This window comes from Podarcis vaucheri (genome assembly GCF_965113315.1).
Source record: "Podarcis vaucheri genome assembly, chromosome: 14".
NCBI classification, from domain to species: domain Eukaryota; kingdom Metazoa; phylum Chordata; class Lepidosauria; order Squamata; family Lacertidae; genus Podarcis; species Podarcis vaucheri.
The window spans coordinates 40,128,840-40,146,986 of NC_138752.1; the positions used below are offsets into that span (position 1 = coordinate 40,128,840).

Below are 18,147 nucleotides of genomic sequence, written 5' to 3' on the forward strand. Positions count from 1 at the left end.
CTAACATTCTCCTTTCCCTTCCTCCCCCACAACAAACACTCTGTGAGGTGAATGAGGCTGAGAGACTTCAGAGAAGTGTGACTGGCCCAAGGTCACCCAGCAGCTGTATGTGGAGGAGCAGGGAATCAAACCCGGTTCACCAGATTCCGAGTCCACTGCTCTTAACCACTACACAGCACGGGTCTGCCCTTGTGGCTCGTTGGAAGTTGAAACTGCTCCACACGTACTATTACGTTGTCGTTTTTATGAGGATATACGTTTGACTTTTATTACACCTGTTTTGCAAAAGTCCAGGAAAGTATCGGAACTCCATAGTTTAAAACTACTGCTAGAGGACAAGAATCCCAAGACTACATTAAATGTAGCCAAATTCTGTGTGTCAGCAATCAATCGCAGGAAGCAAGTGGTATCCCATAATGACCAAACCCCTAAATGTTAACTACAGGGAGCACGCTAATAATTAATTTTAATTTTATATTTAAATCCTTGTTATATTTATATTGTCCTTTGTATTTCTGATTTTTTTTATGATCTGCGATATTGTGTGTGTTGCGGCTGGTCTGTGACCATATTAATAAATTCATTCATACAATTACCTGCACCCTTCGCAAACTACAGTTCTCAGGATTCTTTGAGGGAAGTCATGTACATGGTGTGTATGCAGCCCGTGTAAGGGAAATCATTCATGATCACATTCTTTAAGACAGACAGGAACAAGAGCCTTTACTTGTGGTTCCTGCCATGTTCAACCCAAAACCTAACTGGAAAATCAAATAAACCCCAAAACGTAACAAAAATTAAATTGTAAAAAAGTATTGAAGCCACTCCAGCTTCAAATACTGTCTTCTTCTTTTTTTACAAACCGCAAAACTGATAGTGTATTTCAATGCTATGCATACCTGTTCAGAAGTGCCCCCTTTGAGTTTAATTCAACAAAGAGATCACGTGAAGAGTTACACAGGGAATCATGCATTGGATGTGTGCTGCCACACATAGTTCATAAATAGGCAGGGATCTATTATTAGGCTAAGGATGAAATCCTAGATCTTGGCAGCACTTCCAAGTAGACATACATACGATGCAGAACTGCACTGCATTTATTTGTACTTCATTATTTCATCCCTACGAGATCGCCTTACCCCATGCCGATTGGCGGAACTGGCACTATTACAGGCGCTGCATAATACCTGTCCCTCATTTGCAAGAACTTGATCATCTAGTGCAGTGTTTTTCAACCACTGTTCCGTGGCACACTAGTGTGCCGTGAGATGTTGCCTGGTGTGCCGTGGGAAAAATTGAAAAATTCAAAAGATTTTTTAAAAAGTCAAATTTTCGCCCACTAGGTGGGCGCCGGACTGTGTCCACCCTATTTTCCATCATCCTGGGTGGGGATCAGATCGGATGGGATCGGATGAGAGCGGACAGGTGGTCCGCTCTCATCCGATTCCCCATAGAGAGCAGCGGGGCTCTGACATCTCCCTCTCCGCACACAGTGGTGGTGTGCCTCGTGATTTTTTTCATGAAACAAGTGTGCCTTTGCCCAAAAAAGGTTGAAAAACACTGATCTAGTGTGGCAGCGACTAGACTTTGGAACTCCCGGCCTATTGAGATCAAGGAGGCAGCTTCAGTGTACTCTTTTTCAGTGCTTGCTAAAAGCATTCCTGCTTAGACAAGCCTACTCAGATGCTTAGGAAGGTCGTTTTAATCTGATGTAACTTTTTTTAAAAAAAAAAACTTGTAGGTTTTAAAGTAGGCTTGCGAACCTTTCTTGATCTTACCGTTTTATCTTTTGTAAACTGTTTTGAGTTTTTTTATAGAAAGCGCTATATCCATTGTACGGAACAAACAAATCATTCCATTCACATCCCACCTTTCCCCCCCCTCTCCCCCGCCAAAGAGCTCAAGGTAGCGAACAACGCTTCTCCCTCCACCTCCGTTTTTTCAAAATAAAAAAGTACTTTTATTAATTCTTTAAAAATGATTTTTATCACATACATATCGACAGAACTCCACGCGTATAAACCAGAGTGTTTTTTTGTTTTTTGGGGGGGGGGGGAACCAGAACATGTTCCTGCGATTTAGTCGAGAATTTTGCCCCCTCTCCCATTTGAATCCTCACACAACAACAACAACCCTGTGAAGCAGTTCAAACGTCACCCGGCGGGGGATTCGAACCCCGCTCTTAGTCCGCCGGTCCAAACCACCACAGGCTCCGCATTACCGTATTACCAGATACCGCGGCGCCTACACATTCGACGGAGCCTCTTTCCAGCCGCTCCGGGACGCAGAGCCAGAAGTGCTGATGCGCCTTCGGTCGTGCGGGTGGCCCTTTAAACTGCGGAAGGCCCGCCCCTCGCCGACCCGGAAATCACCTCTTGTTTCACTTCCGGGGACGTCCGAGGGAGACTTCTGCGCTGGCTGTGCTGCGTGGGGAAGACTCGCGTCTCTTGGGCTGCGCGCACGAGGAGGATGGAAAGGGAAGAAGCGGCGGCTTCGTGGGGAAAGGAAAAACGACGGCCCCGCGGGCTGGGCGGCAGACGGAGGCCCTGAGTCAGGCCTCGGAGAAGCGCAGGTGAGGCTGCCAGGGTGGGAGGGAGGTGCGCTGGGGGGAAGCACATTGACTGCATGGTCTCCTGCGTTTCCAACAAGCTGCTCCAAATCGTATTCCACCAGCGTGTCCTGTCAGCACAAGGATTTCTGCTGCCCCCTAAATCTTCTTTTAGGTGGGATCCCCTAGGGCAGATTTAGGGGCGTGGGGAGGGATGTCCTAGTGGAAATCCTCGGAATCTACGAAGAATCATGGAATTGTTGGAAGGGAGCCCGAGGGTCATCTATTCCAACCCCTCGCAATGCAAGAATCTCAACTAAAGCATCCCTGACAGGTAACCATCCAACATCTGCTTAAGACCCTCCAAGGAAGGAGAGTCCACCTTCTTCTAAGGGAGTCTGTTCCGCTGTCAAACGGCTCTCGCTATCATAAAGTTCTTCCTGATGTTTGGTCAGAATCTGCTTTCTTGTAACTTGAATCCTGCCCTCCAGAGCAGGAGAAAACAAGCTTGCTCCATCTTCCATGTGACAGTCCTTTAGATACTGTATTTGAAGATGGCTATCATATCTACCCTCAGTCTCCTCTTTACCAGGTTAAACATACCCAATTCCCTCATTGGTTCCTCATAAGACTTGGCGTGTGGCTTTTTTTACCATCCTTTTACCGAACCTACTTTTTATCTCCTCGCAACAGCACTGTGAGGTACGCTAGGTTGCGACGGCAGTGGCAGGTCTTCACTGACCCTGGACCTATTCTGACACTCTTTAGCTGTAAACAGGGGAGGGTCATGCACATCACCACCTTGAGATTCTTGGAGGAATGGTTTAATATAAATGCAATCAATCAATGCCACATTAATTCTCTTTGGAGGTAAAGTGGGATATCAACATAAGGAATAAATTAAAATTGTAATTCAACATTGGAATTGTGTTCAGAACCCTTGCTTGTATGGAGTTTAACACACACGCGCACACAAGTATTTATTCCTTGCTGGTTTCTCACACACACTTTCAAGCATTGGTTTACTGTGTTCATTCATATGTTTTATTCTGCCTAGGACTGCTGACATGTTGGCTGCAGATGAGTTTCTAAAATCTCCACCAAGGAAAACAGTGAGATTTGGTGGGACATTGACAGACATCCTTCTAAAATACCAAAAGGTAGTATGGTAATCTGTCTCATTTTTTGTATTTTCTGACTGTCTTGAAGGGTGCTTTTTTTAAAAATGAAAAATGCAAGTTTGGCCTTAAGAGATTATCTTTTAGCTGTATACTCCCACTGTCTCTGGCAGTATCTTAGTTATTTTCACAGAAAGAAGTGCAAGGAAAACAAGATATAGTCACTAAATCTGAAAAAAAGGTTTTGAGGAGCTACAGTAAAGTTATTAACATATGTTGCAAAAAGAGAGAGAAGAGAACCTCTATTAATTGCTTTTATGCTTTGAATCAGTAATACACCCAATGTGTCTCTCTATTTATTTTCAGTAGGGAGCGAATAAGCTTTGATGCAAGGCTGCATGATTTGTTAGGGTACAACTTAATTCATGTTTTTGTTTTGAAGGGTGAGACAACCGAATTTGATTTGTTGAAGCATCAGCTGTTAGATCCAGACTTAAAAGTAAGGATTTTTTCATCCAAGTATTTCAGTGCTCTGCATGACTTCTTAAATGTAAGAAAAAAATGAACGAGAATGAATTGTTGCAGTTTTGTGTACCATTTATGATTATAACTAGGATAATCAGTAACAGATCTGACCACAGCTTAGAATACAGGCGTGTAATGTTACACTTGATTTCAAGGAAGTCTTACAAGCCCAGAAGCTTTGATAAAATCTAAGCTACATAGGAACTTATGGCTTCCCTCTGTCCCTAGCTTACTCCCACCTTTACACTTGTGATTGTTCTGACACTAGAGGAATGGAGGGGGATAGTGCACCATCCTTTTAATGCCTGGCACGCTGCATGTCAGACACAAAGAATGCTAGGTAATGTGGTTTGCTCAGTGCTGCTGGCTCCGGATGTTACCCAAAGCTCCTTGAATTTTTGTGTCTGGTGTCAAAGAGGGAAGGGGCAAAAAAGACCATCTATGCTTCCATTGGCAGAGCAGCAACAAAGATAAGGAATGGGGTTGCTGGGGGCTCACTGAGAGAGGGATCAGGCCTTGTTGTGCTTCCAGTGATATTACTGGAGGCACAACAGGGTCTGAAATATGCACACAGTTGGGTTCAAAAGAACTCAGCTATTTCCCATTTTGGGGGGAAACAATTTTTTAAGAGCTCAGTTCCAAATCCAATTTAGGGACCACCAGCAATATGTTTGTTTTTTGACTGATGTGAAGGCAGTGTTGTTGTGTCTGGCTTCCCTGCCTCCTTTGCCAAATCATTCATATGAACAGAAATTTAACTTTTAAGTAATTCTAAGGTCAACTATGTATCTACAAAAAAAAAAAGTTCACTCAGTTTTTCAGTATAAAATGTATTATGTATACCAGAACCAGTAACAAAACAGCAGCCGAAACCTCATGATCCATCGGAAGTCATTAAATGACGAAAAATCACTAACGAGTTAATAAAAGCTCTGGAAAAGAGACTTGAATGTACTTCAAAATCATCACAATTGACAGCATATGGAGGGATGGGGTTCTGTAATTAAGGAGCTGCTGTCCAGTAGGCCCTATCCTTTATCTCCACAACTGCTTTCATGGGTTCCCAGCAGGGTTTTTTTCTGGCCCTCTTGCCGCCCCTTTCCTCCTGGCCTGGCCACTGCCCAACAACAGCCAAAGAAGCACCCCATTCCATTCTACCTGTTTTGCAGGAAGATCTGCCTGGGAGTGCCTCTGTCTGGCAGCTGCCATCCTAGCCCACTTTTCAATTGCCTTTCCCATGGGAGAGGTGGGTGGGAGCAGGGGTCATCCGGAGGTGCCCTGGACACCTTAGCCACACAACTGCTACAGAGTTCCCGGCCTTCCTTCCAGCCTTAGAGCTGGGGAAGGGTTAGGATCACTACACAACTGCATAGATGAACCCTGCACACTCTCCAGCTTCAGACTAGAGAGGAAGACTGGTTGCTCATCACACCAGAGGGTGGCATCACACTCCCAGTAATGAGTGATATGTGGAAGCCTAATAGCCCTTCTGTCGGATTAACCCAGTTTTTTAAAAAATACCTCCGTTACTAATAGGTGTTGTTTTTTTTACACACCTTTTAAATTCAGGCTATTAAAGAGAAATTGGTTCTGTTTGCAGGATGACCAGATTATAAACTGGCTGGGTGAGTTTCGGTCTTCCGTTACACTCTTGACCAAGGAGTTTGAACAACTAGTCAGCATCTTACTGGTAAGAGTATGCCATTTCTAATGTTTGCTGTACTTGGTCTTGATTCAGTCTGTGCAACGTGCATTCGAACTTAATTGTATGTGTGACTTTGCAGAGGGTGCAGTGGCTGAAAAGGAGCCAGGCTGTGGTGGAAGAGTATTTGGCTTTCCTGAGCAACTTGGTGTCGGCACAGACAATCTACCTTAGGCCATGTCTTGCAATGATTGTCTCGCACTTTGTACCGCGTGAGTTTTGGTTTTCTATTCTTCTGCCTTGTATTGTTGACCAGGTTGCCATTTTCATTTCGAACTTAAGTTTGGCAATCAGATTCTCACGTGAAGTGTATAATAATAGAATAATGCTGTTTCCGCCTAGCTCGAATAACCATACAAGAGAACGATGTGGACATTTCGGATTCAGATGATGATGAAAGTGAGTAGCCATTTCATGTATAATGGTCAGTTATGTTAACACAAAATCTTGGGGGAGCTGCTGCCAGTCAGTGTAAGCTGACTCAGTATAAGGCAGCTTCCTGCATTCCGTATTATTTTCATTTCACTACACTGGTGCTTCTAGGGTTAAGGTTAAGGGTGAAATCTAGTTCTCTCTGATATTTGTGGCTTTCCATTGAATGAAACTTGGAGGTTGCATACAGCAGGAGCTACTGATAGACTTACCTTCCCTGAATTCACCTAATTTGTTTTAAAAGCTATCTAAGCTAGCAGCTGTTGCCACTCACTAGGGCTGGGTGATATATCAATATATTGTCCAAAACCGGTTTGAAGTCCATATCATGATTTCAGTTTCATAATTTTTGACCTGACGATATATTGCAAATCATGATGTGCACTGTATGTGTGCTATGCAAAAATCACAATGTGGGGAAAATTGTGAAGCCAGCCAATGCCTCTACATAGCTCCATTTTTATTTCAGACATCTTGATATATCAGTATATTGTGATGTGTAGCAGGTGATATATCACAATGATGAAAACCAGTTATCGCCCAGCCCTGCCACTCCCATATATTAGACATAAAGTTTAAACAATATAATAGCACCAAATCTGTCTACCTTAAGTGATTGAGGAAGTGCTCCCATAAAATCTAACATGAATATATAAGAAAAAATTCTGGATTAACATACATGTTTGATGATGTTCAATTCTTGCAGATGTTACTGAAGGCTTTGACACTTGCCATAGAGCACTGCAAACAATTGCAAAATACGTCCCTTTGTAAGTACATAATGATTGATTTGGTACATCCCCTAAGTTAATTCATAGCCTTTTCTACCTGCTAGCTGAAACACAATCACACATCTTGCATATTAGCTTCAAGTGACAAAGCTACCTAAATTGATATTCTGTAGTTCAAAATAGGTCAGTAGTATTAATTGGTATAAATACATTTAGCAGCCCTCAAATTATGTTTTCCCCTAGATTGGTTCCTCTGTATTACTGTTGTAATCGGTTACGGTATGACGTGTGAAAGCTTGTAAGAAAGAGAAGCCTTAATCCTGTGTTTAGGGTGCTACTGAATTATCATAATAATTTGTATTTTCAATTAAATTGCTTAATGTATAAAGTGTATCCCCCCCCATTTCAGTGCATGATTTTAGGTGGAGTATGATTGTGAGTGAACTATCTTGGTAGGGAATAAATTACTCTTGATTAACCGCATGTGTGATTATTCTTCCCTGATGACAGACCTTGAGTTTCCAATGAGTCTTTTAAAAGACTAAAGACTTTGCATGTGTACACTGTGCTGTTGGGGCCTGTTTTTTATTTTTCCTGATAAACTAGATGTGACCAATTAAAATCAGTCAATAAATGAAATCAATAATTTATGTAATAAATTGATTAAATTGTAATTGCTCCACCGAGAGATAATATGTGCAAGATAGCCCAGTAATCTTATTTATAGCATTACTGTATACTTTTCTTAAGCAGTCCCTTATTTATGTTAAGAAATCTGTCTCAAACTTGGGTGGAAAACAGTATTGTGAATCAATGCCTGTGCCTCTTTTTTTATATGACTTTCATCATTCAGCTCCTGAAATGTTTCATTTGCTGAGATTGTTTAATGGGCTGTCCCATGTTCAAACTTATTTTGAAGCTTCTTTACACTTGCATTGCAGGACACCGCAGTTTCTCATGCCGGTGCTCGTTGACAAATTTCCCTTCGTTAACAAATCAGAAAGAACCCTGGTAAGTAATCAGCCTTCAGTTTAAAATGGGATTTTCCTTTGTGTGTCTTGCGTCAGTGCTATTGTTAATGACCCTATTGAAATAAAAGTGGCAGAAGTTGAGCATCCACAGATCTTGATGGTCCAGATACAGGATAAGCATAGAGAACTGTCAGCATGTAGAAGCTTTTTCTATTCCTTCAAGTGTTAATGCCTTCTTCGTCTTTCCATCTCACCAGGGATTTTCTGCTTTGGCTGTTTTGTTTTCCTATCTCCCTTTGCCTGATTTCCTTTTAACTGAGGATATTGGCAGGGATTGAACCTGGAACCTCTTTCATGCAAAACACGAGCTTTATGATTGAGCTGTGGTCCCTTCTGTTGTGTGGTGCCTTACACCATAAAAAAAATCCCTGACCCAAACCTATGTTGCTGAAGCTCAAGCAGTATGAAACTGAAAAACAAAGGCCCACCTTGAGAAAATCCAGTCTGCGGTGGGTTTAAACTACAAATTGAAGAGGCTCGTTAGCCTTAGTACTCAAATGGTTTTCTATACAAGAAGAACGTTTTGTGTATGTTTTTTAATTTATCATTTTTGTGGGGGAATTCCATTGCAGCAATGCTACGTGCATAACATGCTACGAATCAGCGGATATATCCCAACTCTGAGGCATGACATTCTGGAGCTGGTTATTGAAAGGGTATTAAAGATCGATGTAAGTATAGAGTGTGGTTCGTAAAAGGCTTAATTCTTTCACCTTTATTTTGTATTACATGTTAGAAAAGGAAGGCATAGGCAAACTCGGCCCTCAGATGTTTTGGGACTACAATTCCCATCATCCCTGACCACTGGTCCTGCTAGGGATCATGGGAGTTGTAGTCCCAAAACATCTAGAAGGCTGAGTTTGCCTATGCCTGGTCCATACCATCTCCAGGTCAGTGTTTATAATAAAAAGTGAACAAAAGAGATGGTTGTATAGATGGTTTTATTAGACTGGCTTCAATGGATAGCCTGCTTTTAACCCATTCCTGGGTGGGAAAGTAAATTATAAGGGTTGTGTCCAAAGCTCTGCATGCACTTGAGATCCCTGCATCGCAGGGGCTTGGACTAGATGACCCTCAGGGTCCCTTCCAACTCTAGAAGTCTATGATTCTTTGAAAGTTTCATCAGCGTGAGGATTTCTGCTCGCACAATGGAGCATTCTCCCCTAAGTGCGGTGTCTTGAGCTCCTTGCAATTAAGGCAGGATATAAATGTGACATTGGGTAATATTTCAATCAAACCCGTTACCTTTTCAGCTGTGGGTGGGATATCTAAGTTTTAAGAATTGTTGTGCACCTTCATTTGCATGCGTACCAAACGCCTTTAGAAATGTTCAGTATCCTTACTCCTTACCACAGGTGAGCGCTCCGAGAAAAGAGATTGAAGCTGCTGAAGAGGATGAGAGCGAAGGGGTTGCTGAAGAAGGACTCTTTGACATGGCAAGTGTGCTTATTGAGCAGTGCGACAGGTCACATCCGAGCCATAAATGCAAAGCACATAGTTTCCCCTCAAAGAATCCTGGGAACTGTAGTTTACCCCCTCACTGAGCTACAGTTCCCAGCACCCTTAGCAAACTATGGATCTCAGGATTCTTTGGGGGAATCCATGTTCTTGATAATACAAATAATACATGATAATACAAATATTAGTAAGAATGTTATTTAATGCAACACATCCTATTATATAAGCCTTTCAGTATTCCTACAATATCTCGATAACGAAACCTTTGACATCACAATTATTTTTTGTAGCACTTTCAAAAATATAGGTTGAATATTTGCTAATATTTCCTTTATAGCAGGAAACAATATGACCCTGAATGTTATACCTATTTCATACATAGAGCTCTGTGCCCTGTGTGTGTGTATTTGATTGTTGGATTCCATTTACCAGTTTTCTCACAATTTTATATGGGTGTACCATCCTTGTTAGGGACGCGGGTGGCGCTGTGGGTAAAAGCCTCAGCGCCTAGGGCTTGCCGATCGTAAGGTCGGCGGTTCGAATCCCCGCGGCGGGGTGCGCTCCCGCTGCTCGGTCCCAGCGCCTGCCAACCTAGCAGTTCGAAAGCACCTCCGGGTGCAAGTAGATAAATAGGTACCGCTTACCAGCGGGAAGGTAAACGGCGTTCCGTGTGCTGCGCTGGCTCGCCAGATGCAGCTTTGTCACGCTGGCCACGTGACCCGGAAGTGTCTCCGGACAGCGCTGGCCCCCGGCCTATAGATGTGAGATGGGCGCACAAACCCCAGAGTCTGTCAAGACTGGCCCGTTCGGGCAGGGGTACCTTTACCTTTACCTTACCATCCTTGTTAACTTTATAAATTCTAGCTTTTCCCATATATTTCTAATTAATTTTTGCTTTCTCAGAACCTGGCTTTGCTTCCATGGTTTAGCAAAGAATATCCTTGCTGAAGTTAATATATATAACATCTGTTTTTTGGTGTTTTCTGAAATTCTCACTACTTTGTGTATAATTTAGATGAAGACACAATAATGGCTCTGCATTTGCCTGAATTATTCTCATTAGCAAGAAAAATAAACCTCCCTTCTGAACAGAAGGCATCCTGTCTTACTTCCCCCTTAATGTTGATGATGATGATGATGTACATTTGATACATAAGCTTCTCCACAATGGTGATTTTCCAGAGTTTACCATAGTTCAGTACTCTTTATTCAGTACTTTTATTCTAATAGGATGAAGATGGAGAAAACCCGGAGAAGAATGAGGTGATGGCTCACCCAGTTGCAGAACGCCTAGACATCCTGATGATTGTCTTGTTTTCATACGTTAAAGATATCTGCCATGTGAACGGTAATTACCCCTGCACAATGTGCTTGAATTATTTCTTTGAGATAGATAGTGAGGAGGCAGCAGAGATGATAGAAATAATCTGTGGGACAACCTAGCAGGAGATTCCCGAATATCATGCTGCAGGCTTAAAGTGGGTAAAAGGAAGCAAGACAGGCCTTTGTGTAGATGTTTGTATTAAGGGCAGGAGAAAGTTATGCCAGATGAGATTAGCCATGTGGAGTTTTATCAGTGCCTTTTTAGTCAAAATATTTAAATATTTTTTTAGAGTCGATTGCCACTCTTAGTGACATTGACAAAATCAAACACCTGCTGTCTAATCTGGCTAAGCCTGTTATGTTCAATACAGCTGTGTGTGCTGTGAAACCTTCCCAACTCGGGAAAACCCATGAAACCAGCTTTGCGACCTGATATATATGTTTTTGTATATTACATGTGTTTATTACATATGTTTATATTTACTGCCACTGCTTGCTTGCTAAAATTGCTTGCTTTTCTTTTGTTTGTTTCTTGCTATAACCTGTATTTGGTTGGCCAATAAAATTTTGATTTAAAAAACATTACTGTAAACATAAAAATTCGGCATGCTGTTTCTTGGTACGATGCTGCGGTAACAGAAATGTTTTTTTGTTCTCAGGGAAGCTTGATATTGGCAACACCAAGGATTTGTATCGGGATCTGGTGACAGTGTTTGATAAGCTCATTTTGCCGACCCATGGCTCATGTCACGTTCAGTACATCATGTTCTACCTCTCTAGCTTCAAACTGGTGCGTACAGTTAATTGCCTCTCTTGCTCTGCTTTGCTCCTATTTATTGATATGGGGAGCCATCCCAGACCCCCTAAATGTGCGGGGGGGGGGGGCTGCAAGGAACTGTGGCCTAGGCCTTGGGGGTCAGAGCTAAAAGCATCCGCAGTTGTCTTGGTGAGCAAGATCTGAGTAAGGACGCTACTTCCAACATATGCAGGCATGTTGATTGCTTTCACTGCCAAAAAGGTTCCTGTTTGCTGGGTATCTTCCTGAAGTCAGGGTGGACTTTCAGGTGTTACTGGACTTACATCTCCCCTCATCCCTGATCATTGGACATGCTGGCTGGGACTGATGGGAGTTGGAGCCAATCTGGAGGGCTACATGTTCCTCACCCCCTACTCCCAGAAGTAACTGATGCCTGCAAATAGTGTCCATGGATTTAGTTTCCACGGCATTTGATGTCTTGCCACATGTGACTCTGTCTTACAGGGAATTGCAGAAGCCTTTGTGGAGCATCTTTGGAAAATGCTTCGTAATCCAAATACTCCGGCTGTGATCAGGCAGGCTGCTGCCAACTACACCGGCAGCTTTTTGGCACGGGCAAAGTTTGTTCCGGTTGTGTAAGTAGCCTACCAGCTTCCTTTTTGTAGTTACTGATCTGCTGTGCAAGGCTAGATATGTGGAATTGAGGAGTGCAGTGAAGGAGCTCATGCGATGGAGACTCAGCTGTCATAGGAAGCTGCCTTACGCTGTCCGACCAATGGCCCATTTTGCTCAGTATTGTCTAACTCTGACTGGCAGCAGCTCTCCGGGGTTTTGGGTGGGGAACATTCCCAGCCTGAGCTGGAGATGCCAGGGTTTGAATCTGGGATCTTCTGCATGCAAAGCAGTTGCTTTAATACTGAGTTTACATATCTTTCCCAAGGACTAGCTTATCCTGGACTACTAAGTGTTTCCTATTTTTGGTGTCCCATTCTGCCATGCAGGCAGCTGCCTGGGGCAGTAGAATGCAAAGGGTGGGAGATGCAAGTGTCCCAGAACATCCCAAGAGCCACAGATTACCTACCCCTGAGCTAAGTCTTGAATAGCATTATAGGTAGAGTGGTCCCCATAACCAAGCTTCTTTTCCGGCGTTTGGTGGTCAACTTTGATGTCCAGAACCACACAAGGAATTTTGTCTTAAGCCTTTCTTCAAGTCAGCCCTTGCTCTGACTTGTCTGTGCAAAAACATGAGAAGCCCTCCTGCATCAGGCCAAAAGCCATCTAGTTCAGCATCCTGTTCTTGCTTTGCTCAACCTGTGGGAAGCCCCCAGGCGGGACCTGAGCACGGCAGCACACTCCCCACTTGCGATTCCCAGGAGCTGGTCTTCAGAGGCCTATTGGCTGTGGCAGTGGAAGGAGAGCATGGCTTGTAGAAATTGGACAGCCTTCTCCTTGACTATGCGGAATCCTCTTTTAAAGCCGTCCATCACTACCATCTTATAGGATCCAACTCCTTTAATGATGCACTGTGTGAAAGAAGTACAGTGGTACCTCGGGTTAAGTACTTAATTCGTTCAGGAGGGCCGTACTTAACCTGAAACTGTTCTTAACCTGAAGCACCACTTTAGCTAATGGGGCCTCCTGCTGCCACCGCGCCACCAGAACACGATTTCTGTTCTTATCCTGAAGCAAAGTTTTTAACCTGAAGCACTATTTCTGGGTTAGCGGAGTTGTAACCTGAAGCGTATGTAACCCAAGGTACCACTGTACTTCCATCTGGTTGCTCTGAATCTTACAACAGCAGTGTTCTAGTACAGTGGTACCTCTGGTTGCAAACGGGATCCGTTCTGGAAGTCCGTTCGCAACATGAAAAGAGTGCAACCCGCAGCGGTGCATCTGCGCACCCGTGGGTTGCTATTTGCCACTTCTGCGCATGCCTGTGATGTCACTTTGCGTGTCTGCGCATGCGCTAGTGGCGAAACCCGGAAGTAACCCTTTCCGGTACTTCCGGGTCGCCGCAGGACGTATCCTGAAAGAACGTAACATGAAGCAAACGTAACATGAGGTATGACTGTATTTACTTATCTGCTTTCCTCACTTCAGGTGCATCATTGTATACACCTTAAGCCTTCAGTCTTCACCTGGACTCCAGCTACTGCCATTCACCCTTTCTGTTTGCTTCAATTCCCTTATTGCTCTGCTCTGTAGCTGGAGTCCTTTCAGCCGATTTCCAAATACTGGTTTTGTTTTGCAAATAGATGGAATGCTTTTGGCATGCCCAGATGCATTTTTGGCTTTGTGACCAAGCCTGAACTGCTAACAAGAATGTAGTTGCCTCGTTGCACCTTGTCCCAAATGGTAGCTACTGACCCACTTGTGAAATGCAGGACAGCTGCCCTCAATTAGGCTTTTTTCCTTTGGTCCCATTGCAGTACAGTGAAAACCTGCCTGGACTTGCTGGTCAACTGGCTGCACGTGTACATCGACAACCAGGGCACAGGGGCGAAAGCCTTTTGCGACATCACTCTTCACGGGCCCTTTTATGCTGCCTGCCAGGCTGCGTTCTACGTGATCATCTTTCGTCACAAGCAAATAGTGGACGGAAACCTAAAGAAAGGTGTGTATATGGGGAAAACACAGCTCAGGCAGAATTTGGCAGTTTAATAGCTGAATGGCTCACAGCGAGAAGCAGGTGCGTGGGGACTGTTCTCATTAGTACTTGGGCACATCTTTGCAGTTCTCCGTTGGGGAGCCATGAATAAGTTTACAGAGCAGAACAAATATAGGTGGAAGAGCATTTAGGAGATTCCTCTTTTGAACTGGAGTTAATTCAGTTGAATTAGGAGGGCCATAGCTCAATGGTAGAGCATCTCCAGTAGGGCTGAAACCCTGGAGAGCTACTGGCCATCTGTGGAGAACACTGAGTAGTGGTCTGCCTTGGCATGACAGCTTTCTGTGTTCCTAACTTTCCTTTGACCCACCAGATAAGACCATCTCTGTTGGAGTCCATTTTAGACATTTCTATTCAATGCATCTAAAGCATTTAGTAGCATTCACGCTGTATGTTTTATCTGCCAGGAATTACCGTGCCTTCTTGTTGCATGTGTGCAGCTTTTAGAAACAAACGTTTTTCCCCTGTAGCATTCAAAGCGGCACCGAGCCTCATGGGCATTGTGAAAAATGCATATTGCCTAAACAGTTTTCGCTTTCCTAAGCGCTAAATGTTCTTTGCTCGTTTTGTTTTGAAGGTTTGGCCTTCCTGCAGAGCTTAAACCTTGAACGCATTGTGATGTGTCAGCTGAACCCCCTGAAGGTCTGCTTGCCTTCCATTGTGAATTTTTTTGCTGCCATTACCAGGTAAGCGTCTTAAAAAAAAAAAAAAGCTCTATTGAATATTGTTAATTGAATACAGAAATATAGATGTCAAAATATATATAATAGGCCCTTGCAGATGTGTGCTCTGCTTGTTTGGACAATGCTTGTAGGCTGGAAGGCCGAATTGTGACATTAAATTCAACCCCCTGCCCAGCATCTCAGCTGTGCAAGCCCTGCTGCCCCCCAGGGTGCTCCCAATGTATGCAATTTTAGTCACTCATTGTGGGAGTGCCAGTACTGGGAGAGGAGAAGCCAGATGTGATTGGGTCCCACCTGAGCCAATAGAAAGGGGCTTAGCTGTTTTTGGTGCGCTTGTTTATGTGGCTGCATCTCTCTTCTTAAAAGCGAAACTTCAGCCAGCCATTTTTGCTCTCTTCCAGGAAATACCAAATCGCATTCTGCGACACCATCATCGAGAGGAACAGGCGGCAGGTTTTGCCAGTTGTAAGAAGCAGCTGTGGGGGTGACTCTGTTGAGACTTGCACAAACCCCCTTGACAGCTATTTCCCGTTTGACCCTTATATTCTCAAAAGGTATCTAATTCCAGACATCAGCGAACCTTCTTTTACTTACTATGGAAAGAGCCTCCTCGGCACTTCCAAGCAAAGCACTCCTTACTGTGTTCAGCTCAGGTTTACAGGCTGTATTTTGCTTTTCATTTCCCATTACAAGTTCTTGATGCAGTAGTGTTGTGGCGATCTGGGTGGGGAGGAACTGTGTCATGTCAATCTTGTGCAGCTGTGTCCAGCTGGATACAGTGGTACCTCGGGTTAAGTACTTAATTCGTTCCGGAGGTCCTTACTTAACCTGAAACTGTTCTTAACCTGAAGCACCACTTTAGCTAATGGGGCCTCCTGCTGCTTCCGCGCCGCCGGAGCACGATTTCTCTTCTCATCCTGAAGCAAAGTTCTTAACCTGAAGCACTATTTCTGGGTTAGCAGAGTCTGTAACCTGAAGCGTATGTAACCCGAGGTACCACTGTACTTTGGTGGTGTAGCACCAGCATAGGATTGGTGGGGAGAGTCCTTGCTCAGTACCAATTGCACTGTTTGTGGGGTTCTCATTTCCTCTTGATGCGTGTTCCATTTTTTACTTTTGAAACCTCTGAGCTTGTTGATGGCTCCCCTCTTGTTCATACAAAGTGTTGTTTTGGCTGCTCAAACTGAGTTTGCTATTGGCATGTAGGATGGTTTCATTATTAACATTTCCATGTCCTTTTAAGGCAGAGGGGAGGATAAGTCTAGAAAGCATTGGCATGGCCACCTGGCCTCAGAGTTAGGCAATTGGGAGAAGACTTTGTACTGTATAGAATGGCCATTAAACTGACTTTGCCCTCTTGCAGTGGGGGAAACTAACCCATTGAAGGTTAGCCTCTTCCACTGTAGGGGAATCTGGATGGCACCGGAATTGCCTTGTGATCAGCACATGCATCTGCTTTCTTCTACTCTCTTTATATCATGCCTTTTGCAGATCAAAGAACATAATCAACCCATTATATCAGTTTTGGGAAGAGGAGTGTTCTGAAGACCTCATAGAGGCTACAGACTCCATTAATGAGGTGAGCAATTTTATTCAAACACAGCCTTTAGTTCTGACATGATGCCTTCCCTTGGAGTACATTTTTGTTCCCGTGTTTTTTGGTCTGGTACAAAATCCTCAGTCTAGATAGCAAAAAAACAAATTAAGTGAAAAGTACTTCCATTTCCTTTTGTGTGTGTGTGCAGAGCAAAGGTGAAGAGGAAGATGACTTTCTGAAAGGCGAAACTCCTCAAAATGATGGCATTGGTGGATTGACATCAGGCTCCTTTGACTCTACACTTCAGAGTTCAGAAAACTGCCTAGGGTCACTGCCAGTTCCATCACTATAGATGCTGCTGTGACCTTCCAAGAGCATATACAAAGTCGTCGGGGCAATCGTTCTGATAGAGACCCTTTTGTTTATTTGCACAGTTCCTAAACCGATTTCTTGGAACAATACTGAAAGCAAAACTGAAACAAACATGTGGATACTTTCAACTGGGGTGTGTTCACTTCATTTTGTAAGCTGTATGAATTTAACAATTTCCTTTTGCTTTGCAATGGCTCATCTAGTGTATTAAATATATTAAAGACTATGAATCAGAGAAGTGTGTTGCTAGTTCTTGGATGCCCAGCCAAGCTTTTGACTATGTCCTGCCCCAGCAGCAAAGAGCTCCATTCCAAGTTTTGGAACTAAGCAGGGTTTGCCAAAGCGTGGAAAATATAATAGGAAAACTGATGCTTTTTTTTATACTGAGTCAGACCACCTAGCTCAGTCTTGCCTACACTGAGTGGTAACAGTTTTCTAGGATTCCCAACCTACAGATGCTGAGTGTTGATCCTGCAGCCTTCTGTATGCAAGGCTACTACTCTAGCCCTTTCCAATTAAGAGCCAAAGAAGTTTACACTTATGTACTTTTTGTTTGCATGTGCAGATAATCCTCAATTCCCAAAGTCAGAGCTTTCCCTGCCAGCTGGAACTTGCCAGAACTCAGTTCTGGCACCTCTCAGGTGGGCACCATTACCATTAAAAGAGAACACGGGAGGCATTCGTGGAGAGTCCCGGCACCTTTCTCTCTAGAAAACTAGCACCGCCCAAAGTTTTAAGTTCACCATGGAGTATAGCAACCATGCATGGTTCCATTTACAAGTTTCGTTGACAGGCTGGATCTGGATTCCATATTGTGCTAGGTGTGTGTTTCATGTGTAAGGATAGCCGGATGCAAAAGTTCTGAACAAAGGCATGCACATAGCACACTGGACCCCCAAACCCCTCCAACTTACTTATGGGTTCAGGTCCAGGGGCCTGTGTGCAAAGTCTGGAATCCCTGGAGCCCGCAAGGTGGAGGGCTGCTTATCCACCTCGGGAAAGGAGGCATGAAGGTTATGGGAGCTTCCCAGAGTCCTCCTACAACCTTTCCAGAGCCTGGTAAACAAGAAAACCCGCTGGGGGGGGGGGAGAGAAGAGAATAAATGCTGAGCCAGGAATGGTGGATTTCCTCCACTCTCCCATTTATTTATTTATTTATTTATTTATTTATTTACACCCGCCCCCCTAAACAAAACCAACCACATCCAATTGCAACTGTGTATGTAAAGGGAGCTTATGTTGCAGGTTTACTATATAGTTTA

General features: G+C 43.7%; 1 protein-coding gene across 1 annotated transcript; it reads left to right on the plus strand.

Annotated features, from left to right (window-relative positions):
* The first annotated feature begins 2,375 nt into the window (after window positions 1–2,375).
* On the plus strand, window positions 2,376–17,123 carry RRN3 (RRN3 homolog, RNA polymerase I transcription factor). The gene is made up of 18 exons (XM_082200097.1): window positions 2,376–2,572; window positions 3,606–3,708; window positions 4,109–4,165; window positions 5,792–5,881; window positions 5,976–6,105; window positions 6,236–6,292; window positions 7,032–7,095; window positions 7,998–8,067; window positions 8,660–8,758; window positions 9,443–9,523; window positions 10,776–10,893; window positions 11,528–11,658; window positions 12,130–12,260; window positions 14,055–14,239; window positions 14,871–14,979; window positions 15,378–15,530; window positions 16,468–16,555; window positions 16,722–17,123. Exons 2-18 carry the CDS (start codon window positions 3,616–3,618, stop codon window positions 16,863–16,865), a joined length of 1,800 nt encoding a protein of 599 aa, XP_082056223.1. The 5' UTR covers window positions 2,376–2,572; window positions 3,606–3,615; the 3' UTR covers window positions 16,866–17,123.
* The last annotated feature ends 1,024 nt before the right edge of the window (window positions 17,124–18,147 follow it).

What these genes read in the sequence shown, in the direction of transcription:
- RRN3 (XM_082200097.1), top strand. Translation starts at nt 3,616, where the DNA reads ATGTTGGCTGCAGATGAGTTTCTAAAATCTCCACCAAGGAAAACAGTG. An exon ending in AAAGGGTATTAAAGATCGAT is followed by an intron (nt 8,759 to 9,442) that starts GTAAGTATAGAG and finishes TCCTTACCACAG; the next exon opens with GTGAGCGCTCCGAGAAAAGA. An exon ending in AGATATCTGCCATGTGAACG is followed by an intron (nt 10,894 to 11,527) that starts GTAATTACCCCT and finishes TTTTGTTCTCAG; the next exon opens with GGAAGCTTGATATTGGCAAC.